The sequence below is a fragment of the Cucumis melo genome, chromosome 10 (assembly GCF_025177605.1).
Source record: "Cucumis melo cultivar AY chromosome 10, USDA_Cmelo_AY_1.0, whole genome shotgun sequence".
Taxonomy (NCBI): Eukaryota; Viridiplantae; Streptophyta; class Magnoliopsida; order Cucurbitales; family Cucurbitaceae; genus Cucumis; species Cucumis melo.
Window position 1 is genome coordinate 8,138,039 of NC_066866.1, and position 26,686 is coordinate 8,164,724.

General features: G+C 34.3%; 1 protein-coding gene across 2 annotated transcripts; it reads right to left on the minus strand.

Moving 5' to 3' along the window:
- Window positions 1–2,872: 2,872 nt before the first annotated feature.
- LOC103502663 (proline transporter 1-like) lies at window positions 2,873–5,853 on the minus strand. 2 transcript variants are annotated; one of them, XM_051090499.1, is made up of 7 exons: window positions 5,559–5,853; window positions 4,897–5,121; window positions 4,735–4,829; window positions 4,088–4,277; window positions 3,874–3,998; window positions 3,431–3,635; window positions 2,873–3,272 (listed from the first exon to the last, which is right to left on the minus strand). In XM_051090499.1, exons 2-7 carry the CDS (start codon window positions 5,042–5,044, stop codon window positions 2,995–2,997), a joined length of 1,041 nt encoding a protein of 346 aa, XP_050946456.1. In that variant the 5' UTR covers window positions 5,045–5,121; window positions 5,559–5,853; the 3' UTR covers window positions 2,873–2,994. The 2 variants fall into 2 exon arrangements, with proteins under 2 accessions (XP_050946456.1, XP_008464904.2); XM_008466682.3 differs by having other exon boundaries at window positions 3,431–3,646; window positions 5,559–5,852.
- Between the last annotated feature and the right edge of the window lie 20,833 nt (window positions 5,854–26,686).

Genomic DNA, 26,686 nt, shown 5'->3' on the forward strand with positions numbered 1-26,686 from the left:
CTTCAATGGATGTTAATGTATATTTCCAATCATACATTAATTTCATTATTGACCCAAAATGACTCTCATGTGAAATAAAATTATATTTGGATCAATGAACTTTAGGTTCATTGTTGCATATATATCAATTACACAAATGTGTGTTTAATATAATTAAGAAGTAAAAGTAGACAAATTTTCTATATATCTATCCGCAGAATATTGTATATAAAATATGCATATCATATATTATTCTTATAGTCAATCTCTCTAGATATGATATCGATTACAACATATACCTTTCCAATTTACTAAACTTCTCTTTGATAAATTTGCAAATATAGTATAGTATATTAAGACTATCAATTCTTTAAGATGTATTGTTTAGTTTTAAGTATAATATGCGTAGATGTACTATATGTAATAGATAAATTTCAATAATTCTTATTCTTCTCCAAGAGATTAAAAGGAAACTCAAATATTTCATCCATATATAATATATAAATGAGTAAAAGAATAATCATATTTTCAGGAGATTGGAAGTAATATGTGATATCCAAATAATATCATATTTCTAAGGTTAAAATAAAAATTACGATCTCTTCGAGAGATACAGATAATTTCTCAAAGTTTGTTTTCATACATCGTTCTCCTTTTCATCGTTAAGGATTTTAATTTTTAAAACAGACTCTTAATGTACGACGACAAGTACAAGATTATTGTATCTTTTCAAATACATATTTGAAAAATAAAATTCTCGTATAAATATGTATGGTTCTAATCAAATAAACACTTCTTCACTATTAACATAATTCAATCTTACTAACATTCACTTCAACACACACACCCACACGCACACGCACGCGCACACGCACGCGCACACAGACACACACGCACACTCACACTCACACGAACGCGCACACACACACGCACACACACACGCACGCGCACACACACACACACCCACACGCGCACACGCACACACCCACACACACACACACGCACGCACACGCACGGGCACGCCCAGGCGCACACGCACACGCACACGCATACGCACACGCGCGCGCACACACACACCCATCCACACACACACACACGCACACGCACACGCACACGCACACACAGACGCACACCCACGCACGCATGCACGGACACACGCACACACGCACACGCACGCACACGCACACGCATGCATACACACACATACACACGAGAATAATCACGACATATAAAATTTTTTAAGACTCACAAAGTTCGCATGAGAATAATTTAAATATTTAACAATCAAATAAGTTTCGATCTAAGCATGACAAGCAAATAAAATTAAAGATAATATTGAATACTTATTCTCATATTCGAAAAATAAAAGAAATATTATCACAATTTTTGTTAAGAAGAATGCAATTCCATTAAGAAAACAAATATTCTAACTTTACTTCTATATATATAACATGCATATTTCAAGATATAAAAAATATAAACTTATTAGAAAACGTCTCAATCAAATATTTCAAGCATAAGAATTATATTTAAAAATAAGTCATGATTTACCACCTTAATCTAAATAACATTATAACATTTATAACATACATCTAAAATGATATAGCATATTTGACAAATCTATAAGATTTAACCAAAATATTAAGTAAAGAAATACTTGATATTCAATATATTTTCTATTTTGGATCACTCAAAATAAGGTTATTTAAGTTTCTCAAACATAAATTTTATTCCTCAACAAATATGAAAATTATCCATGATCTAAAATAGTAACCACACACATATACACATATACTTCAACTAGAATTTAAGTTTGAATATATACTTATCCAACGCTCATGTCATGAGATACATATCTCATGCACCCAAAATTTAACATAAAAAGTTTTTACCATGAAATGTCATATATAATTTCAAACAAACAATCAAAGATCTATTTAGTCATTCTATCAAAGTAGGAGGATAAAATACATGCAGCTTTGTCGAACATATGAAAATATGAATAAAGTTTTTCGATTCAATCAAATCAAATTGTAAAACTAATAACAAATATACCTTCGCAAAAAATTTCATGATTAACATATATTGCATACTTAGTTATCAAATGTTTAAATTCATCTTCTTTCAACTTTATGTTTAAATTCAAGAAAGATGAATTATGGTGGGCAGAAAATAAATGATGAATACACTAAATACATACATATGCGAAGTCACCAAAATTAAAACACTCACCGTACTTGAACAGGATTCTAAATACCTCAAAACTATAGAGAAGATTCTAGTGGATCTTTAACATGAATCAAAATCAATTTTTACACATTCTCCAAAGTGGTGAGACTCGTACTGATAACGTGTTATGAAATAAAAAATAATGAAACAATCAAATAGAAGAATAAAGAAAAGAGAAAGAAGAGAAGACAATTGAACTCAATTGTGGTGTATATACAAATGATCTCTACAACTCCTAATTATAGCGTTGTGAGAATAATGTTTATAAAATCAAACATAAATAGGGGGCAATAAAGTTATGAAAATTGATGAAAAAAGTTATTGGATGAATTTGTAACTTAAAGAAGTTATGGACTTTAATTAATGATTTTATGGGACATTTACAACAAAACAAATTAGTAGGCAAATAAGCCAAATTGCATAGAAGAAAAAAGAAAGCATTTAGCTTTTATTTAAGCTTAGATCTGATTTGATAAAATAAAAAATTGATATAAATTAAAATTGACAAGTTTAGGAGCTATATCCTTATTCTTCATTTTTATTTTTATTTTTTTTAATTATGTAATCCCACTTTTCACCAATACAAAATAAAGCACAAACTAGCAATATGACCGAAAGGAGAAAAGTGTAATCTAAACTTAGGCCACGCTACAGTATTATGTGGTGACTCATAAAATGAAATATGATCATATATCAGCAAATATGTGGTAGTTTTTGGAGTCTACTATTATGAGCCTCAATGCTGCAACTCCTGCTGCTAAAGACATACAACCAAAGAAGAAAACATTAAACCAATGCCAAAGCTGCTGTAAAGAACTGAGTTTTGGCTTCTTTGCTACAAGGTACATGTGGTTTGCAAGTATAAATGTTAGTGGGAATGTGCTGATTGCTCCTGTAAGGCTCATACAATCTCCAAGGAAGGGCAGCATAGCCGAGACCAGCGTGGTTATGCCCATGTACCCTCCTCTCATGCCTATTCTGAATGATAAGTTCTTTATATTCACCGTGCTTCCTACTATCCCATACTTCGTGTCCAAATACTCGTACATTGGGATAGCAAATATCTAAATGAAAAACAACACACATCCATTGAGTTAAGCTTATGTTGATGAGTGAAGAAAAATTACTGATTCTTCAAAAAACTTAAGTTAATAGGTGAAGTTAAATTTAATATTACTATCATTTAACAAAAATCTAGGAAAGAGAGGAACCGATTTTTTACATGCATAGAGATGACTGTTTGAAGGAAAGCGGATATATTTGCCATTGCCTTCACCCAGACTGGACCGTTTACACTGTTGACTAAATAAGTTGAGGTGGAAGATCCATATGCCCAATATCCTGCCAAAATAACCGCATACATGGGCAAACCTCCGATGGTGAACTGGAAGTACAAAGCCTTTAGCATGTTCTTCACTACAGGCGGCCTTAATGTTGCCTAGAACAACAACTTTAGTGACCAATGATTATGTTTTATGGTAAATATTATAAGTAAACTTGTACCACATCTAAAGGTTTAAGAAAATGATAGCTCAAACCACTATAAACCAGCCTATGCATTTGGTTTAAAAATATCCCATTTTGAAGCAGTTAAGCTTGGTATGGTAGGTTTCTTGTGTAAGTATAATGTTCCGAGAGTGATGGATCAAGTAGTTGTGTCCATACCTGAATCTCTGGAAGCATTCCAGTATTGATGGAAAAAACCAAATTAGCAGATGCTCCTAGCGTCGTAAAAATTTTGCTAGTGGAGGATCCTGGGACGCTATAATCTCTTGCAGGAGCGTTCATTCCTTAACCAGAACAACCCATTAATGTGAAATTTTAAACTAAGAAGTCTTTATCAATACAGGAAAGTTAGACAATAAAAAGTGAACCTTACCATCCTGAATAGACAGTACAAGTACAACGACAATGTATACCAAACTGAAAACAGTTGAGAATCCCAGCCAAATTCTTAGAGCTGATAAATGGGGTATTGATATTGCAAACAATGCACAAACAACACCAGCAATGGCTATAAAATAGGGAAGCTTCATACCGTGGCCATCACTGAAGAGGACATAAACAGCCTGCACAACAGACAAGTAATCTCAAGGAAGGTAAATTTATCACAATAAACCGAAACTAATCCTCATTTTCTTCAGTTATTTCCCCCAGAATTCTGGCCCATGAAAGCAACAATGTTATCGAGATTTTCTTATATTTAGTACCTGTTATCAAACTAGATTTTAATTGGTCAAAAGTCTCATTCTAACCTAATACATGTCGTCAAATGGAAGACTAGTGTGTCTCAAAAGTATGCGCAGATGTAATTTTCTTGGCTGTTGTGCAGTCAAAGTAAAAGAAAGTCATAAAAAATGGAGTTAAGGAAGGATCATAGTGAAAACAAGTTACCAAAGAGGATACTTCAATTAACTTGCGCTCAAACATTTCGAGCTATTTGAGTTGTTCTCGTTCATTATTAAGAATTAGCAATTTTATTAGTTTTACGCAAGATCAGTATACTTGTATTGATGTCGATCGCACCTTCAAGGATTGACCAGCAATGATCATATATCCCATGTTAAACATGAAAAGATTCACATATTGTAATCCCCATGTAATATAATAAGCTTTCCTCCCTGAAAGATCAAGAAAGCCATATCAAGAAGGAATACAAAAATACAGGCCAAAACAATCAGTCCATACCGTATATAAAGCCTGCTAAATCTCGGTATCTGATATGCCTCTTCCCGCCGTATTCATGGAGGTGGGCGATAAGAGTACTTGCATATAATGAAATGGCGGCTGCTGCAATTAAACCAATAACTCCAGGTATCCAACCAAGGGGAACCATTATCGTACCCGGGTATCCCAGTACATAAGCACTGTTGATACCTGTGGTGAGGACAAAACCTACTTGAAACCATGAATCTGAGTATTGTGAAAGAACACAAACAAGTTAGCTGATGGATGGTATTGAGAGGGCAAACACAAACCCCAATAGCAGGATAAAACATGGAGAGAAATTCCACTGACATCTAAATACCCAAAGCAAACAAAAAGGAAATGAACATGAACTTGGTTTGATTACTGAATTTGAAGAGGACAGAAGACATTTGGAGATTGGTCATTGCAATTCTTCAAATTTCACAAAACTAAAAGCCAAAAAGGGCATTCTAAAGCGATCTAAAGCAACCCATGATTCACATTTCATCCCCCCCCCCCCCCCCCCCCCCCCCACAAATAATAATAATAATAAAAAAAACGAGAGAGAGAAGAAAAGAAAATCCGAGCAAATTGCAGAAAGAGAGAGAGAGAGACCCACTTCAGAAAAGCCAAAAGGTACGATAAAAACGAAGAACACGAACCAGTGCTAATCTGATGAGCCGTTTCCGGTACGGCAACCTGCGTTTTTTCCTCATCAAGCGTCCAGTGAGCAGATAGGAGCGAGACGCTCTCTGCCCCCCGCTCTTCGGAAATGCAAATCAAATCCAGGAGGGCGGCCTTCTAGTCACTCTACGAAGATCGAGAGAGAGAGAGAGAGCAATAGCTTACAAATATCTGTATGGACTAAAATTTGCACCAAGGAAATGGGAAGTGAAGGGCAGTGGGCAGTGAGTGATATATTGTACGAAAAGACATGTTCTTTGGCTGTCTTTCTTTCTACACCTTACAATTTTCTTTATACTATTTGGTGATTGTCATTTTATGTTTGGACTACGAATTAACTAAAATTATAGGGTGGTTTCAAAAAAAAAAAAAAATCGGGAAAATGTGGAGTTGATGGAAATGTTTGAGAGAGATAAAGTTCGGTGTCGGGTGATTTTGGATGGATGGATCATCAACTCCATCATCCTTTTTAACACAATGCCATAATTTTCAAGGACCATGTTTGAGCAAAATCTCCTAAACACACCTAATTTTCTTCTATGACCACAAATATTCAAGCGATGTCTCATTTGGGAAAATGGGTAAATTTAAAATTAAATTTAAAAGAAAAGGTGAGTTTAAAACAAATGATGTAAAAGGGTTTTTTTTGGCATTTAGTAAAATCTATTTTTTTATTTTTTTTATTTTACAAAATGAAATTTTCTCTCTCCACGTTACATTTATTATTTTTTTTTATTTTAATGATTTCTTAATCATTATATATTTAATAATTTTTTTAATTTTTCACAAATTCATATTTACTTAATTTACATGCTTAATTATTTTTTACTTAATGATTTTAAATGTTTTTTTAATGATTTTTGTAATAATTTATTATTCCTAATTTTTTTGTCATGCACCTCTGTATTTTTGTAATGTGTTCAACGAATTCTTCTTTTATTTTATTAGTATGTTTTTCTCCTCGATCTATTTAATAACAATATTTATAATGATTTGATAATTTTTCCAATGATTTAGGATTTAGGGAATGATTTACAAATAATCATACTTGAGACACCAAGTGAATAAACCATTAGAGACTAAGAATAAAATAAATTTTGTGCACATGTGGTCATTCAAATAACAATAGAAATTATGTTGAGATTACATTGAAGTGAAATACAAAAACACTACAATCAATCCTAGTATTTCTACATTAACTATGCTTCATTTCCACCTCATTTAGGACATTTTTGTCGATTATGTCTCTATTGTCTGCAAAACAGTGCAACGCAAGGGAGCCATTGTGTCCCTCATATCCATCTCGTTATGTATCCTAGAATTGCTTTGCCTGCACTTCGTATCGTTGTCTCATCTGGATAAATGAATGGAAAGTTGGGATCAGGCCAACACTGTCTGTCAGGGATAGGCTCAAACTGAGGTGAGTAACAAGACATGTAAGTGAAAATCTTATAGTAATGTTCTATGTAGCCTAAATAGTCTACACCAAGAGTTCTACATGTTGCAATGGCATGGGAGCATGGGATTCCGTAATTTTACCACTTGTTACATGTGCACGTTCGTTCGCTTAGCTTTACTCGATGTATGGATCCACCTTTTGGTGTTAACAGATTAATTGTAGATGTTATATTGCACAAACCTGTCTAATGATCGTAGATGTTAACATCGTGCGTGTTTGCACGTCTTTCCCAACAACGTAATTTTTGTATTGCATAACTATTACATTGATGAATAACAAGTTATTGAGCATTGAGTAATCACACTATATAAATTTCAAATAATAATATACAAGATGAATATACCTTGTGAAACTTTCGTCCGACTCAAGAGCAGCTTCTATTTCTTCCCGACGCGCAACAAAATATGCAACTGTTTGATAGAATGTGGCTTGTGCGAGGGCAGTAATTGGTAGTCTCCTAGCCCCTTTTAGAACATCGTTTATACACTCAGCCACATTTGTAGTTAACCATCCATAACGATGACCACCATCATATGACTGCATCCACTGTATAACATCTAAATTAGCAAGCCATTGTAAACATCTAAGGTTGGCCTCACGAAGTTCGTCCATGCATTCATTAAACTTTCGAAAGTGATATTTAGATCCTACATGGTACACCATACTTTTAAGCATATCGTTCTTGTACTTTTCATTGGAATTGCTTGCCACATGTCGTAAACAAAAACGATGGTGTGCATCTTCTCAACCATTATTGGGGTTTTGCAAGGCAGATAGATTTCTTTGTGTCTATATGAGATAAGACACATTCCAAATCTTCTAAGTACCACATGGTCCTACACATTTCACAAAAACCAACCCTACGAATCAACACTTTCCTCTGATACAATGGCGTATGCAAGTGGGTAAACGTGTGAATTTGCATCGACTGGGTTTGTACTTGCTTAACAAAAGTTTGAACTTGTAAGAGGATAAAAGTTGTAACACTTATTCCAAACTTGCAATATTAAAAGTTTAAAGTAATTTCTAAACTTTTTTTTTTCATAATTAATTAATTAATTAAAGAAAAGTTGAGTTAAATATATTATTCCTCTGTTTCTTCTAGTTAGGGTTTTCTTTTGGCTCTATGTGTAGTCAATAGACAAAATCATTTTCTATTCTTTTTCTCTTTCCTTTTTTTCTTATTGTTGCAACTTCTTCAAATTTATCATATAGCTAAACAAAATGTAGAGGAAATCAAATATATGTTTATTGAATTGCCAAAAAAAAAAACAATAATAATAGAATGATGATGATAATAATAATAATAACAACAACAATAATAAGAAGAAGAGGAAGAACAAAAAAGAAAAAAAACAACATTAATAATAATAATAGCTTTTCATGCATGAAGTTTGTTAAGGAACTTATCAAAGTGTAAAATTATATCTCTGATATTGCATTTGTACGAAGATAATAAGCTAGTGTTATTTTGTAATACAATAAAACGGAAAATTATAAAACTTATATAAAGAAAAAATATATTATTGAATACCTCGAACAAGTGACTAGGTGACGAAATTATAAGAAATGAGATCTTATAAAATAGGAAGAAGGAGATTAGATGGAAGAAAATATATTTTTTTTAAATTGAAGAAGTAAAATGAAAATTGTGAGAAGAAATAATGCTTTTATAGAAGAAGAAATGTGAAATAATGGTGGAAGAAGTGAGATGGGAAGAAGTGAAATAATGGAAGAAGTAAGATGGAAAGAGGAGGTTATGGGAAGAAGTAAAATAATGGAAGAATTCGGATGGGAAGATGAGAGTTTAAAATAATAATAAAAAGAAAAATAGAATGATTCCACTAAATGCAAAAAAGAAAAAAAAAACAACCTTTTTACTTAATTTCTTTTAAGTATATAATAAAAATTATAGATGACAGTTTGTTAGATTAACTAAAAATTGGCATGTGTCCTAAATTAAATTTAGGGATAAATTTGACAATTTTAATGATGTCACATGTCTTTATTATGACAATTGGATGAATTAATTATTTTGGTTCAATTAAATATTATTTAATTGGGCTAAAATTAAATTAAGCAAAAAAATAAGCTTAATTTAACCCAAAATTAAATATGAGTGAAATCCATGTGATTGAGGCCATGAGTATGGTTCATGTATTAGACTATACTCAAGTCCATAAAAGTCCACTAGGGAACTCTATAAATAGAGGAGTGTTTAGAGAGAATTCTCCCAAGAGATAGAAGACTCTTCAACTCCTCAAGTCGAATACCCTCGAAGATTGAAGATATAAGCTTGACTCCAACACGCTCAAAGATTGAAGCTCCTTTGACTCCAACAGGCTTGAAGATTGAAGCTCCTTTGAAGATACAAGCTTTCTTCCAAGTCTCCAACTTCAAGAACTGAAGATACAAGCTTTCTTCCAGGACTCCAATTTCAAGAACACCCTTAAAGATTGAAGCTCCTTTGAAGATACAGGCTTTCTTCCAAGACTCCAACTCCAAGAACATCATGTGCTACGCTTCCTTAAATCAAGCGTAAAAATCCAGCCAAAAGAATTAGAGGATCAAATTCTAGAGGTCGAACCACATCGCATCAAATCAACATATATACAACATCAACTCAAGTTCAACTCCACGAATCAAATTTGTCGATAGTATAGGGTTAAGGTTGGGTACCTTATCCTGTTAACACTATGGATACGACTCACTTTGTATTTGATGCAAACACATTAATCCAATGCGTTCATGTATGCGACATGCAAGTGAGGGTATCCTATGCAATGAGTTTGCATAAGACTGGACCACGAAATAGTAATCACTAGATGTAACTCCGTTAACTAGTTGGATGTCTATTTCATTAGGATGACCTAGGTCACTTAGTTTTAATCCTGAGTGTATTATGAACTCCTGTTTGCGAGGGATTGTCCTTTGATCTGTACAGGTGAGAGTTGCCAAATTGCCGACTCAATATGTTTATCATTTTGGGGACAAGACCGAGTGGGGAGCTAGGAACATAATCACACAAGATGGAATTCACTCCTTCCTACCTTTAGGATAAGTAGATAAGTGTTCCCTTAAATGGTGTCTCCGGGACTTGAACAAAAGGCTCTACCCTCTCTATGGCACGAGAGGGGTTTCTGTTTAGTGGTTGGACCATAAACAGGTTGTTCATTAGAGGAGCACAGGTATTTAACACTACAAGAAATTGGGCTTTTCCTGTCGCCGAAAAAGACCTCGGCATAAAAGACGTTGGGAATAAGAGGTTCTCCCGACGCATAAAGTAAGATGTCGGGAGAAAAAGCTATTCTCGATGCATAAAGTAAGACGTCAGGAATAAGAGGTTTTCCCAACGCACAATTCACATGTAACGACCCAACTCCTTATACTAAGTCGAAGTCATTACTATTTAAAAGAACATATAAGTTTGTAAAGTTTTAAAAATAGAATAAGCCAAAACCTCAAGTTTTCAAATAATATAAAAATATTTAACAAAGAAAATGTGAAATAAGTGTAAAACAAAGTCCTAACTCAGGCCCTATCTACTTTTAACAAAATAAAATAACAAAAAAAAAAAAAAAAAAACTGAAATGCAATACTAAATCCCTATGGCCCACCACGATAACTTGTGGTCACTCGCCAGCTTGCCCTTGTTCTTACCTATGCCTCTGCCTGAAAAAGATGGAAATGAAAAGAGTGAGCATAAAGATACTCAGTAAGGGACCCCTTACTAGTCCCACTAGATGCCTGTTAACTCCCTATTAGAGCCCTGAAAAGTGGTACCCCTAAACTGGCACGTCCCCGAACACGTGCAACATGTGCCCCCGTAGGGACAAGCTGGTCCTTGGTAATTCTCAAGGGAATACCTAAGATGCTCGGGCTGTGAGCAGTCCCGTCGGATCACTCATGTCATGTCTATGTCAATGTCGATGTCAGACTGGTAATCCCGTCAGACTACGCAGTCATAAGTGTGAGCAACCTCGTCGGGTCTCTTCATCATGTCTGTGTCATGATAGTGGTGATCCCGAAGGACACCCATGTGGATACGACTCTAATAAGAAGCTAACATACACCCTACACATCGCATGTACACGACATCTCATCAATCACATCATAACTTGTCATGCATATCATAATTTCATCAATTCATGCCATACTATATCAACCATAACGCACCAACCCTAACATATCATATCAGTCATCCCCAACTACTACTATGTCTCTAGAACGAAGACAGTAGCATCAACATACTATTCACGCTAACCATAAAGTCAATCAGCAGGCACAATGTTAAAATCTGTCTCTCTCTCTCTCTCTACAATCTTAAGATAGGTACTTAGCCATCATCCATACGTAACCATAAATTCAAACATGCAGTTTCTTTGATGTAAATCGAAGGTCTAGTAGAAGAATGTCTTACTTGGAGATTACTCAACAAGTCCTAGCAGTAACAACACGCTCCCCCAAACGGCGAAAGTCCTAAAGGATCAGAAATCCACAATTTAGTAATGTACCCTCAAGGGAAATTGGTCCAAAAACTCACTTGAAGTGACTTACCCAAGATCAAGGTCGGGCTCGGTTTGGAGTTAGTTGGACAAGTCCCCAGCTTGACTTCCAATTAACTAAGTCAATTTAATCCAGCAACCAATTTAGTTAGGGTCAAAATAACCTTAGTTGGATAGGTTAAAATCAAAATCAACCTACCGAGGCTTACCGAAAAATGTAGGTCAAAACAGGGTTAAAAGGAAGCTTGGCGGCTCAGCTGGCTTGGCTGGAGAGGCAAAATTAACTGGCGGCTCAGCTGCAAGTATTTTGGCTCACGAATACGGCGCAGGCACGCGGCTTGAGGCGTGGAGCGGCGCGGCTGAAGTGCTCAGGCGCGGGCGTGATGCGGGTTGTGCGAGCAGGCGCGGGTCGGGTCGCGGGCAGGGACGCGGGTCAACCAACTTCATGACGTGAAGTGACGCGGCACGCAAGTCGGTTCCAGGTTCGAGCGACGGTTGAGACGCTGGGCTCAGACCTTTGATGACGCGGCACTGGCCGATGGTCGACGGTGGAACGGGGTGGACTACGGTGGGAAAGCTGCGAGCGCGGGTTGTTGCGGCTGCCGCTTGACGATTCCGACGGCTCGGATGACTCTTCGATGCGGCTGAAAGGGTGGCTATCGGCTCGGTGCTTACGACAGAAGCTCAACGGTGACGATCTGGAGGAGGGCGGCGGCGGCGGTGGCTAGTTTGAGGGATTTGGGATTAGGGTTTAATTGGGGAAGATGATGAATAGTCTTCCACACTTTCCAATGCCCTTTTAATAAAAAAATAATATAATAATTATTATCTTCTTTTATCTTTTTCCCTAATTTACTCCAAATAACAACCACCCATTCTCTCTCTTCATTTAAATCCATCAAATCTTCCCTTTAAATTCAAATACTCTCCCTCTCTCCAAATCACATCACCTTTACTCTTTCAAAAATAATAAATAATTATATTACCTGCACCAAATAATTATTTTATCCTTAAACCTCATTAATCAAGTATCCAATACATAATAATCTAAGGTCAACAATCATCAATTCCAAACATTAAGACAATTAGATATTTTTCAAATATCCAATGGGATCAAATCTCCATAAGGTAAAGTACTTCCATATTTAAATAACACCCAAAATTCCAAATTTACACTTATGCTAATAAAAATTAAATTCCTCGGATTTTGGGACGTTACATCACACGTCGGACACCAGACATCAGAAAATAAGAGATTTCTCGACACCGACCTAACGCGTCGGGAAAGATAGTCGAGAAATAAAGGATATTCCTGACGCGTTAGGCCGACATTGGGAAAGGCCTAGGTATTCTCGATACCGTACGTAGTGCGTCGGACAAAGCCTCACGTGAGAAATAAGGGGTATTTCCAAAGCCTAGGTTTTCCCGACGTCGCAAGTGTGCATCGAAAAAGGCAAGTAGTGCGTCGGGAAAGGCCTAGGTTTTTCCGATGCTGTAAGTAGTGCGTCAGGAAAGGTATAGGTTTTTCCGACGCCGTAAGTAGTGCGTCGGAAAAGGTCTAGGTTTTTCCAATGCCGTAAGTAGTGCGTTGGGAGATCCCCTGAATATTTATTTCGTTTCTGTTTTACACAGAACTGAAAACGAAAGGGAAAGGGTTCGGAGAAGAGAGAAACATTCGCCGTCGTCCGTAGCTCGTCGTCATCCGTTCCATCGTCGTTGTCGTCCCTCGCCGCCGTCTACTATGATTGTAACTTGCTGAAATAGTTTTGATCGCTCTACTTTCTCTACTATGATTGTGCTGTCATAAACGTCAAGACTCCAACCTTCTTTTTGCTGTATTTCAAGTTCTTCTCTCTCCATTCTCACTTTTTCAGGATCCCGTTTGTCACCCTGTAGCTAAGTCAGTCAATGACTTTCTAAACAGATATTTCTTAAATGAATATTTTTTTTATTGAAACAACTATCATTGAATGAATATGTGTGCGTCTGTGCATCATAGGAGGGTTGGCCTAACATTGGACAAACAAGAAAAATCTCAAGTTTAACGAACTTTTTCAAGTGCCTTTTCTTGAGCTTTCAGTATAGTGTCGACAAAACGGTTCCTTAACAAAGCTGCACGGTAAAGCCTGTCGGGGGAGGCTTTCCTGACGTAGTACATGGCATCGGGAAAGCAGACGAGGCTTTCCCGATGCCGTGGATTACATCGGGAAAGACGACGTCGGAAGAGTCTTTCCCGACATCGTTGATTGCATCGGGAAAAATGGCATCGGGAGAGGCTTTCCCGACGCATGACCAACACAGCGTCGGGAAAGCCTATCCCGACTCACTTCCCTCGACGTTGGGAGATCCTTTCCCGACGTGTTTTTCACTTCCCCCGACGTTTTTCAGCGTCAGAAAAATCCCGATTTCTTGTAGTGTAAGGACTAGAAGTAACCTAAGGGTAAAACGATAATTTGATCCAGCTGGTGTTACGGATACTTATGAAGGACTAACTTACTGGTATTGGTCTATATTCGTGGACACAAAAATATATCTACAGTGAGAAGAGTTCAGCTATGAGTTTTTAGTGGAGTATACAAACAGTTAACGAATATTGATTAATGTGGTTAATGAGTTTATCTAATTAATCTCATATCGTTGTAGCTTCTGATCTGTAGGTCCATTAGGTCCACTTCCTAGCTCATAAAGAGTAATAGGATTTATTTATATTGGTTGTAATTTGAAATGTTCAAATTTACTTTGGCAAGTAATATAATGTATATTGATACATCATAATATAAAGTTTATATTTTAATTAGACTTTATTATATAAATTTAATTTTGGATATGATTCAAAATTAAATTACGAGAGAATAAAATATTTGAATGAGTTCGAATATTAGTTTAATGTGAATTAGATTAATATTAAAACTATAGGTTAAAATTTAATGTGTATGTGATACATATTAAACCTATAGGTTATGAGAGAAATTTATATTTGAATATGATTCAAATTTTGGATTAAATTAAATATAAGATATTTAATTTAGAAATTAATTAATTGGAGAATTAATTAATAGTTTAGTTTACTTTCGTTTAATTAAATTTGATTTAATGAAATTAATTAAATTAAAACTATAGGTTATGCGAGAGATATTCATTTAAATATGATTTAAATGAAATATTAATTAATTAATTAAATATATATTAATATAATATTTATTTATTAAATTAATAAGAAACGTGGGTGGTTTTCCCACGTTTCCATTTATTCTCTCTAACTTTCCTTTGCTTCCGTATGAAGAAGAGGGAATTCTTTGCGTAACAAAAACACAAAAGGCGTTCTGTGATTTTTTTGCAGAAAAAAGACTCATCGCATTCTCTCAACTTTTTCTCTTTAAAAAAAATTCCCTCAATCCAATTTTGGTTCCCACAAACCATCTCAATTAGAGAATAGGAAGGTTTCCAAGTGGTGGTGCCCTAAGTTGGTGTTTGGTAGATTTAGAGTCGTCAACGAGAGTAAGTTCTTCTTCTCTATATTTTCTTCGCAGCATGTTTAACCATAAAAATTAGTATTGTAATTTTTGTCAATGTATTGGTATTTTTAAGGTTCCAATTAAAATTGGGTCTCTATAATTCTTCCGCTGGAAAGGGTTTTCATCCCTTCGCTTTTAAGCTATCTAGCCGTTTGTTAATCTCATCTAGAAGTTTATGTTTCTTGGTTTTTATTTTAACCTTTTCCAAAGGTTGGAAGAGACTAGGAATTTCTTCTGGAGAAGGAGGATTGATGATTTCTTCTAGTTTAAAAACTTGGCTTACAATTGAAGAAAGCATTATGTTGGAATAGTTATTTTGAACCTAGATACTTTTTATTTCCTTATTTGTAGGAACCTTATGCTCTTCTGATTCACTGATAATTTTTAGTTCTCTTCAATAAATTTTATTCTTCAAATTTTGTTGAATTGAAGATATTCAATTTCGAAGATCCAGATTCTACATTCGCCTGTACGTCTGTGTCTAAGTTTGTGGTCGCGACAGTAAGACGCAAGGAAGCGCGGTGAGACCGTTGGTCAGCAGTAATCCGTCTTAGCACATGCAGACATAGATTCTTGATCCAAGAAATTTAATTTCTATATTTAATTAAAAAAATAAATATTTATAGTATGATAATTTAAAATTTTCAAATGTCTAATTTCCTAAAGAAAATTTTATCGTCTAAATCTTTTTCAAAAGATCTTACTCAAAAAGAAATTTCGGAGCAACATACTGCTTCTTGTAATAAAGGGGATGTGATAAATGAATCAATTCGAATTGCAAAAATAGAAAATGATTTTCTCAATTGAGGAATTCTCAAACTTGATTAAAAAACAATTTATTTTCAAAATACTTTCAATTTCAAAGAAAATCATTGTGTAAAAATTGTTCAAAGAAGAATTCCAGTTTATGGAAAAATTGATTCCATACAATTATTTATGAGAAATGATATTGAAAAACATCAAATATAATTTTCATTTCTTCATATAGGAGCTGTCCAAGTAGCTTTGATTCCAATGTTTAGATTCGGACTGGATACACTAGTCTTAGCAATTTTACGCGATAAACATCACAAAGATTTTTCAAATTCTTTATTAAGAATAATTGAATCAAATTTGGCCAATGGCCTTGTATATTTTAATTGTTTTTCGAATTTTATGGTGTCTCTTGATGACCGACATATTCTCAAAACCTTGAGCTTAGATATTATAGGCCAAGGATTAAATTTTGAAGAAGGATTTAAAAAATTAACCCTTGTTTACAAAGTTACTTATAAAGTTTTGACTACTACTATGCATCCAAAAACTTTATTATCTTCAACTGAAGGAAAAACTATGTTGGTAGAAACAAATCTCAATAAAACATCTGTTAGTGTTCCAAAACTCCTTTCTTGGGACGAAGTTACAAAAAATCCTTGATGGGTTTTAGACAACGCTTTTGTCCCTCAAAAGAAAGAAAAAGAAGTCTCCCATATCATTGAGCATCCTAATGTAAAAGTAGAAATCGAATTTGAAAACGAATCACCTAGGTTCCCTATTGTTAAAGAAAACATGAATTCTACAGACTTCATGAGTTCAAGACCAAGTACCTCTAGCAGAAGTGAGTCGATTTCTAATCTTAAAATTGGATCTGTCAAAATAGATCAATGAATACCAAATATTATTTATGAAGAAAACCTTCTAAACTCTTCAACCCAAACAGAAATGGATACTAATTCTCAATTAAATATAATTATTTCAGAATCAAAGTTTGAGCTTGACAAAAAATCCATTCAAAAGGAATTTATGTAATCGGTTATTCATAGTCTCTTTTTCAAATGAATAAATACTTTTGGTAAATTTTGTAATTTTGACTTACATAATTATACCAAATAGAATTTTCTTTCTCAAATCTCAACTCTAAATCAAACCTTCAATTTCCATCATATCTCTCTTAATTCCTTCCCTTGTCAGATTTCACAACCCGATTCTAAATATGGAGAATAACGGGTCAATGCTAGTGGTGGTCCCGAATTCAAGTTTGTGAGGAGATTGCAATGATAAAAAAGCTTTAGAAGGTATATGTTCAATAAATCCTAATTTCGTTTAATTAGAGTTATGTATCATGTTAATTTCTAAATAGTTTAGATGCAATAATGCTGCATCGCTTTCCATCAGAAGAAAAGTTTAAGTGTTGAGGTTTTCAGAGATTGGTAGCTAAGAGAAGGAAAGAAAGGAAGACAAAGTGGATTTTTGGCTAAGTATTAGAGGACTAGACATTGTGGACATGCTAGGCAAGCAAAGGGTGTTGAAAACGTCCAAGAGCATGTATAGGCGCCAAGGCAAGGCGTTATGTTTGTTGCATGTGAGAATCTTTAAGAGCATGTCTTAGGCAGCCAAGACACACCTAGGCGAGAAGACTGGTGTTGTGGGCAAGGCATGCCAAGTGTTGAGTCAAGCCAAGAGGAGCATGCGAGGTGAGCTATGTGGCCAAGAGCATGTGAGGAAGCTTTGTGACCAAGACTTACGAGGTTAGCTAGGCGACATGGTCTTGTTTGGAGACTTTGGGAGAGAAGCCAAGTTGTTAGGCATTTTTGGAATACTCTTTGAAATTCAAGGCAGATGGTTGAGTGGAGGACAAGTATCCACAACATGCAAAGAGTTGAATTGCATCAAGCAGGAAGTGGCAAGGTTGCCATGTGAAAAGCGTAATATTAAGGTCAGATCAATTGAAGAGTGCTCACAATTCTCTCGTGCGTTTTCTCTAAAATGAGTTGTAAAAGCTTACAAAAAGAGTCTATTTGGTAAGGTAAGACTTCTAGACGAAGGAGAGAAGAGGAAGGTCTCAGTCAAGCTCTTAGAATTAGAAGGTTTTTAAGCAGTGTGGATTCTTTGAAGGCTACAGTTTGCATCCCTTCAAATTTAAACCTGGATGTTTTAGGTAAGATAGTTAAAACAATTCTAAGTGAGTTTGAAGGAATTTTTCCGTTTTGATGGCTAGATTAAAAGTTATGAAAGCTTGAGGTTGAAAGAAGTTTTATGAAAAATTAACAATTTCTGGGTAAGGTTGAAGGTGGTCGAAGCTTCAGGTCACAAGGGTTTAGGTGCGCACACGTTTTAAAGGTAAGGAGCTTGTTAGTGCACATGTGACATGACCAGTGCACAGCCATGCGACATGGCCCGAGCGCCTAGGCCATGCGATAGGCCATGTGCACGCAAAGCATTCGGACGAGCGCGCAGAGGGGCGCAACATAATGTCCCGCTGCCAAAGGCAGGCGGCATGCTAAGAGTGAGGCAAGCACGCGGTTAGACGTCCTGAGGGCCAATGCATACGTACATGCTGCTTGACACCTATGCCCAGCATCTAGCCAATGCATACGTCCTGAGGGCCAATGCATACGTACACACTAGTTTTGAGCAGTTTTGGTGTTTTTTTTAGATTTGTTAGTTAAGTTTTGAAGTTTTCTGATTTTAGAGGTTAAAATGAGTTTAAATTCTCTAATTTCAAGGCAAAAGGAGATTAGGCAAACCTATAGTTCAAGTAATTAGCTATTTAAAAGTGATTTCTAAACATGGTTTGTTAAGTTTAAGTTTAAAACATGCGTTGAGTTACCTTATTTGAGAGCATTTATAAGCATGAGTTTCAAGTTTGGAAAAGTTTAAAAAGCATAGATTTGATTTATGAGTTTCCTGAGAATGTTTCTTTATACCTGTACTTATGAGCAAGGATATGAATGTTGAGTTTCTGAAAGTATCTAAGTTAAATGTTGTTTGAGTAAAACTTGTGTTTTATAGATTTGAGCCTTGTTGAATGCAAGAGATATTTATATAACATGTTGTTTAGTTTGAGATAGTTGTTTTTAAGCATGAGTTTGTTTTAGCATGTTTTAGCCTATACTTGAGAGTTATCCATATATTTGTGGCAATCCTACGGGGGAGTTTTTCTGTGCACAGAGGTTTTGTGATGAGGGTATTCAGTAGATGCCTAGAGTTTCAATTACTGTGACTAGGTAGAGATGAGAGCCTATAATAAGGATGACTTTTCATCTTATAGTAGCCATTACGAAATAGGACACTACTGATGCCTACACTTTCATCTCGTAGAATACAAAGATTCATGGTATAGCAAATGTAAGAAAAATGTTTAAGATTGCTGTTTAAATTTGAGAACTATGTATTTGTTTTGCCTAAAACTTATTCGTTAAAGTTGTTTACTACTCATTAATTTACAAAGCATGTTGATTTAAAAACTAGTCAATCATTGAACTTTAGCTCACTCTTTTCAAAATGTTTTCTTACTTTCCATTAGGTAAAGATCGTAGACCCAGTGTCTGACTTCATTCACCTATCTACTAGTGTATCATGAAGGTTCATACTAATATATGTTGTTGAATTGTGTATCCCGATCTGTTCATAAGTTTGGTTTAAGTAGTACTAGTTGTGGGTTGTAAAGGGTTTATTCATGTATTATATAAACTTTTTTTTCTAAGCTATATATATGTCTATATTTGACTTGTCATGGTTGTTGTATGCTTGGGCTACACTTTGTGTTCATATAGAGTTTGTTTATATTTCTGTTGTATTGTATATTCCATGTGAAGTTCAGTTTTAGTTCTTGTAGGATCAGCATGTATCGTTAAAAAGAGAAAGGTATCTACTGACTTCACACCATCTCTTGGACTAAGAGGAGGTGGTCTATGAGAGGGTGTGACTCAATCGCTAATGTAGTCAGTTTTATTGTGTTAACGCCTGTAATAACCATTACAGTGAATAATTATTAGATTTTGGCCAAATGTTAGAACTTCAATTTTCCTACATCTGAAAAGTTAAAAAAGGTAATGAACTTTAAGCGTTATAAAACAAATTTATATGTCTCAAGGATAGTGAAACTTACCATCTTGAATAGACAGTACAAAAGCAATAACGATGTTTATCAAACTGGAACCCAACCAAATTCTCAGAGCCGACAAATGGGTTATTGATACTGCAAACAACGCACACAAAGAACACCAACAATAGTAAAATAGGGAAGCTTTATGAAATGCACGGTCATCACCTGCAGACCATGCAAGTAAGTAATCTTATGGGTCACAATACACTACAAAATTCATTCGTGAGACAACAAACTCTTAGAATGCCTTTGAATGTTGTCTGTCTCTTTAAATTTGTAAAACACTCTAACTCTACGATGCTTCTGATTTCTCTCTAATAATAAAGTGTTTTCTCTATAAATCCTTGGACGAAGTGAGTAATCTATTAATTGAATCACATCGATAATACATACATACTTTACAAAATAAACTCTAGTCTTAGTTTTCTTTTAGTATTGCAATTATTATGATAGCACAAATATTTGCTACATAGAAAAATGAACGATTATAGTACTTGCATGTTTGTTATTTAGAAAGAAAGAAAGAAAGAAAAAAAAAAAGGAAGAAGGAAGGAAGAGTTAGACTCATGTGAGACCCCAATTCTGCCTCATTCAACGTTTGACGAAGGTGATAGTGGATGTAAGAACTAAATCTATAAGAAACCAAATCGAATAAAAAGTTGGTTATGTTTCAAAACATATAATTTATTATAAATATTAATATAATATATAGATACTCATTATCTATTAGTGTGCTTAATGGTTATGGCCAAATGTCAACTCATTTATCATCCAAGCAAACATTCTTTCTTATTGGCTATGTAATACCACATCCTAGCTATTTGCCAAGTTGCCTATAAATAGTAGCATTTGGTGAGTTGTAAGTTGTACATATATGGGAGAGAATTCCATCAAAGAGGGAGAAAGTAGAGAAATTTTAAGATTTTCTAATTTTCTAATTTTCTTAATTTCTTTAATTTCCTATTTATTTATTTATTTATATTATATATTATATATTATTATTTTATTATTTTATTATTTTAATACTGTATTTTTCGGTTTCCGTATTCTTGTTGTACATTATTTTCATAACACGTTATTAGCACGAGCTCCGGTCGTCTCCTCCGCCGAAGGTAGGTCGTCTTCTAAGATCGTCCTAACGGTATGTCGGTTTTCTCCTATTCGTTATAATTAATAAAATAAATATTATTTTGTATGCTTGATATATATATTAAATTTCTACTATTCGATACTAATAGTAATAATTATTTATCATGGAGCTTTGATACGCTGAAATGTCACTAAGAATATGATCATAAAAAAACACTTATTCTATATTTCAGATAGGGGCTTTTTTAAATACTAGTTTTTTGCACGTACGTTGCACGTGGATGTATGTATCTTCTAAAATATAAAATTAATAATATAAGTTATAATAGTATTTGATTAATAATTATATTTTCATATTTTTATAAAAAAAACATAATTTAGAGTTACATCTCATCATTTTTTACTTCTATTTAGAATTAATATATCAATTATAATTAATGATAGAGATGTTTCAAAATTAATTTATATTAAATAGTGAATGCAAACTTTTTTTTAGTCTCTTTATTTCAAGTCTAGTTATGAATTAAAATATGATAATATTTAATTTACTTTTTTTAAAAAATTAATATTATATCTCTAAATTATAGAATAATTTTGAATTAATATTATTGAATATTATTGAAAGAAGTAGAAGTTATATATATAAAAGAAAAAAAGAGAGTTAAATAATATAATAATCCTAATTTTTAAATTTAAAAACACATTCTTCAAAAAAAAAAGAGAAATTTTAGAATGTTGATTTAGAAAACATAAGTTCTTATGTCATTTACTTTCTCATTTTAGCTAGTAAAATAAAAGGAAAAATAAAATAGAAAATAATATGGAAGAAAAATTTTCATTTACTCATCTATATAACTAAAAGATAACAAAAAAAAAAAAAAAGAAAATAGAAAAGAAGATAATATTTATAAAGAAATGAAAAAAATATTTATATAGATCTCCAACATCAAAGAAATAAAAATTTTCTTCTTACATTTTCCTTTCCTCTTAATTGAAGCTGCGATTTTGTAGATTCACTATTTATTTTATCTTCTCATATTTCTTGTCTCATTGTAGTTCCCTCTCCATTTTTGTTGCTATAAGGAAGCAAAGGGTACCATATATTTATACTGAATAAATTGATGAAAGTGTAGGTTAGAGAATTCTAAAAGGCTTCTTTGAATTTATTATCATGCATATACAAATTCTTCCACTACCATGAAGTTAATTAAGGTCATAAATATTTTTCAATTAAATATTGAAATAGTTAAAAAAAATGGAGAGAAATAGTTAAGATTCACCCACTATCCATCCTTGAAGTTGAATGACAAAATTATCATCAAATGAACATTAAGAATACTTATAATCAAAAGGGTAAAATGGACTAAAAAATTAGTTTTTATATATACTATAGATAATAAAATAAACTAAAATATTTATAACATATAACAAAATTTTGGATTTTATAAATGATTGACATTGATAGACTTTTATTAGTGTCTATGAATATGACTGATAGAAACATATCAGTGTCTATCAATGTCTATCATTGATAGAATTTGAAATTTTGCTATAAGTTGTAAGTATTTTGTAAAATTTGCCATTCTTGATAATTTTTCCTTTCGGATAGGTTAATTTTCATAAATATAACAAGACACCCAAATATCTACGGTCCGTGTAATAAAATAAAAAAGTCAATGATATTTTTCATAAATTTCAGGTTTTCCCTTGAATAATGCTGACCATTTTTCACTTATTTTTCTTCTTCTTCTTCTTAGTGATTTACTCATCTCCTCTTTATGTTATTAATTTCTTTATAGTATTACTTCTTCTTCATTTTACAATATTATGGTTATTTATGTAAATATTTACAAATTTCTTCATTTCCTCTTTCAGAATTTCTTTGTTCTTTTTAAATTTTTCATTTTTTTCTTCTCGACACAAGGTCAGATCGTTTAGACTAGGTACAAGGTACAAGATCGTTTAGTCTTGCTATGAGATTGTTTAGACTAGGCAGAAGAAGGGTACAAGATCATTTAGACTTGGTACAAGGATTCGAGATTGTTTAGACTTGCTACGAGATCGTTTAAACTAGGTAGAAGGGTACAAGATCATTTAAAGTTGCTAAGAGATCATTTAGACTGGATACGAGATTGTTTAGACTGGGTACAAAATCATTTTGTCACGCGTGTGTGACTGATTAATTACAAGGTATTTTTGTTATTTCACATTGTGGGCTTGTGGGTTTGTGAGCTTTTTTCTTTTTTAAAATTATTTTATACTATGTAAATATTTTCGCACTTTGTTTTATTTTTTATAGAACCCCTTTCGGATATGCTACTACAGTAACAATATCAAGAGAAATATTTGAAGAATATTATGTCCTTATCTTAATTTCTTCTCATGGTTAAATGAAATAACGAGTTATTGATTGAAAAATCATAAACATCAATCGACTAAAGAAACAACATTTCCCTAAAGTGATTGTTGTAAATGTAACGCCCCAAATTTTGAGGTAAGTTTTAACATTTTTATGTTAATTTTCGGGAATTTAAAATTTTGGGTGCTAAATTTTGTTTGGTTTAGAAGAGAAAAGAAAAAGAAAATCAAGGGTATAAATTTTAATAATATGAAATGATATAATATAATAATAATAATATGATATAAATTATATTATATTATATTATTATATTAATATTATTATTATTATTTAATATTTTTTTTTAAAAAAAGGAAAACCCTAAAAACTACCGCGCACCCCCCCCTGACTTCTTCTTCTTCTTCTTCCTCCTTCCTTCACCTGACACCACCATCCACCACCTCCATCTCTTCTTCTTCTTCATTTTTGCATTACCGTTGACTTCTCCATCTTTAGCTCGGTCGTTCTTCACCGTCTGCACGTCCCCGTCTTTCGCCCACGAACGGCCAACCGCCGACGGGTCCTCCAAATCGATCATCCGACCATTTGCAAGCCCGTCATCTCTGACGTTCTCTCTTCATCTCGTGTACCCGAGTGGCCGCCGACCGCTTTTACCCTTAGTCGAGCGGGCCGCCCCTCCTTTTCTGTTGCGATGCCGCCGTCGGTCGTCCACGAAATGCCACCGTCACGTCGATAATTTTACACTACGTAGAAACCCGAGTCGAACCAAGCTGGGAACCGTTGAGCCATAAACCGAGTTGCGAACCAAGTCGTTGAGTCGAGCCGAGTAGCGAGTAGTGAGCCGTGAGCCGAGCCGAGCTGTGAGCTAAGGATTGAGCCAAGCCGAGGACTGAGTCGAGCCAAGCTGCGAGCCGAGAGCCAAGCCGAGTCGAGCCGCGTAAGCCGTTCTATCCATGCTGAGACCCTGTGAGTTTTGGTATGGACAATGTGAGGAATTTCGAACGTTTTCAATAGTCAATGTAAGTTTAAATGTCGAATTAAAATGTCGAATTAATTGGTTGGGTTAACTGTTGATACCCTGAAGGCGTTAGCGAGGTGACGCTCAGGTTTTGGGCTGTTACGACAAGTATAGTTGGAGTCAACTCTCCTCTATTTGGGTAAGTCGGTGGAAGTTGCTTTGGAACGTTTTGTAATGTGGATTTTTGGTGATGTCATTGTTAAACCCTTGTGTTTGTGTTTAGGTGGATTTATTGGACGTCGAATTGAACAAGGATTTTAGCAACATTTCAGGTAAGGGATTTCTTACTACTAGACCTTCGACCGAAACTGGAAATGTAGTAACCCACATGGATTAATTGATGCATGTTTGCCTATAAAACATCCCTATTATGCACTCTTAACTGATTAAAGGTGACGTGATCGTTAGTTGTAGCCTATGTACTTATATACGTTAATGAGTTGTTTCTGCGGATAGACATCGATGCCCAGATGTTCTGTGTATTGTAGTTATGTTGATGGGCTGTGTTGTTAACTGGAATAGTATGTCGATGGATTATGAAAATCTTAATGTTATGTAAAGTTAAGGTCTGTTGTCGGGTTACTGGTTATGAAGTTATGTCGTGGAGGGACTAAGAGTTCGAAAACCTCTTGTGTAGGTTGTGTATACGCCGTTGAACTGTGATGTGGATTGAATGTGATTGTTATGCATAATATGGATGTTATGCATAACATAGATTACTTGTAGATGCGCTAGGGTTTGAATTGAGACGAAGTACCGTCAGGTGATTTTACAAAGTGATGATTTGACTAGTTGACTGGATTTAAGGAAATTTCATGATGACGTGTGAATTAGATATTCATATAGCGACTGAGGAGACAGTTGTTTAAACCTAAATTGTCTGACTGGCTAAGCTTATAACTAAACCGTTAACTTGAAAGTTATTGTGATGTGACTGTTGTAGACGGTTTAGTATAGACTGTGGGGTAACAGTTAGCTTTATCTGTGGGGTAGCGTACCTTACAGGCATGGTGTCCTTCGGGATTCCTCGATTGATATGTGTATCCTTCAGGATCACGAGACTGATATGTGCATCCTTCGGGATCACTAGACTGATATGTGTATCCTTCGGGGTCACGAGACTAATATGTGCATCCTTCGGGATCACTAGACTAATATGTGCATCCGACGGGATCACTAAACTGATTGATGTGTGCGTTCTACGGAACCACTAGACTGTTTATGTAGGGTACCCCTTAATAGGAAGCTAACTCTTATTACCCTAACAGGCCCAGTAGTGGGTCCCTTACTGGGTATATTCTTATACTCACCCTTTTCTCTTTAACTTTTCAGGTAAGGGTATGGCGAGGGGCAAACCGACGAGGGCAAGAAGGATGCGTGAAGGCCATATGGACGCGTCTAGTTTCTTTATGTTTTCGCTAACGTATTTGTAAATTTCTATTTCTTTTGAGAATTTAATGGAGTCATTGTTAAAACATTTGATTGGCGGTTTTGTTTTGATGATTTTGTGAACTATAGTTTGGAACTCTTGGGAATGTGATTTAAAAGAGGGTCCGAAACTGCTTTTGTGATATTTTAAATATTTTTAATGAATCGTAACCGGTCTTTTATGAGCTTGTGTGTTTTACTGTCGAGTCTGAGCAGTACGTAGTGACCTTAACTTAGTCAGAAGGTTGGGTCGTTATAGTAAAGTTTAGTAGCGGTGGATGAAAATAATCAATCTTGACCAACTAGAACAATCACATTCCCGAAAGTGAATGTTGTGAATTTGATGATTGTTATAACCATAGTAAAATAGAAGTAATTATTTTTCGTGGTTGGTCATTATAGTCATCCAAATCTTAAAACGATGATCATAAAAGAAAAATTTCACAAGAAAAGGAGAAATATGGAAGTAGATTTTGTATATAAAACTGATAATATATTTGGCCATCAAGTATGACAAATTTGAATGTGGTAAAGTTTTGAATCTCCTGAAGAGATTATCATATATTTTATAAAACAGCAAGAGATTTATTTATGAATTAATAATTAATGTGGTTTTTTTATCTCTCATTCTTTTTCTATACTATTCTAAGTTTTTTCTAATTGTAATTATTTTGTTTAATGAAGAAGCATGGATAATTTTCTTATGCTGAATAACTTAAAAATGAGCAATGAAGTTATATGTCTAGAAGACAATGCAACTATGTGTAACGATCCAACCTTTCGGACTAAGCCGAGGTCACTACGTACTGGTAAGACTCGACAGTAAAACACACAAGCTCGTAAAAGACCAATTACGATTCATTAAA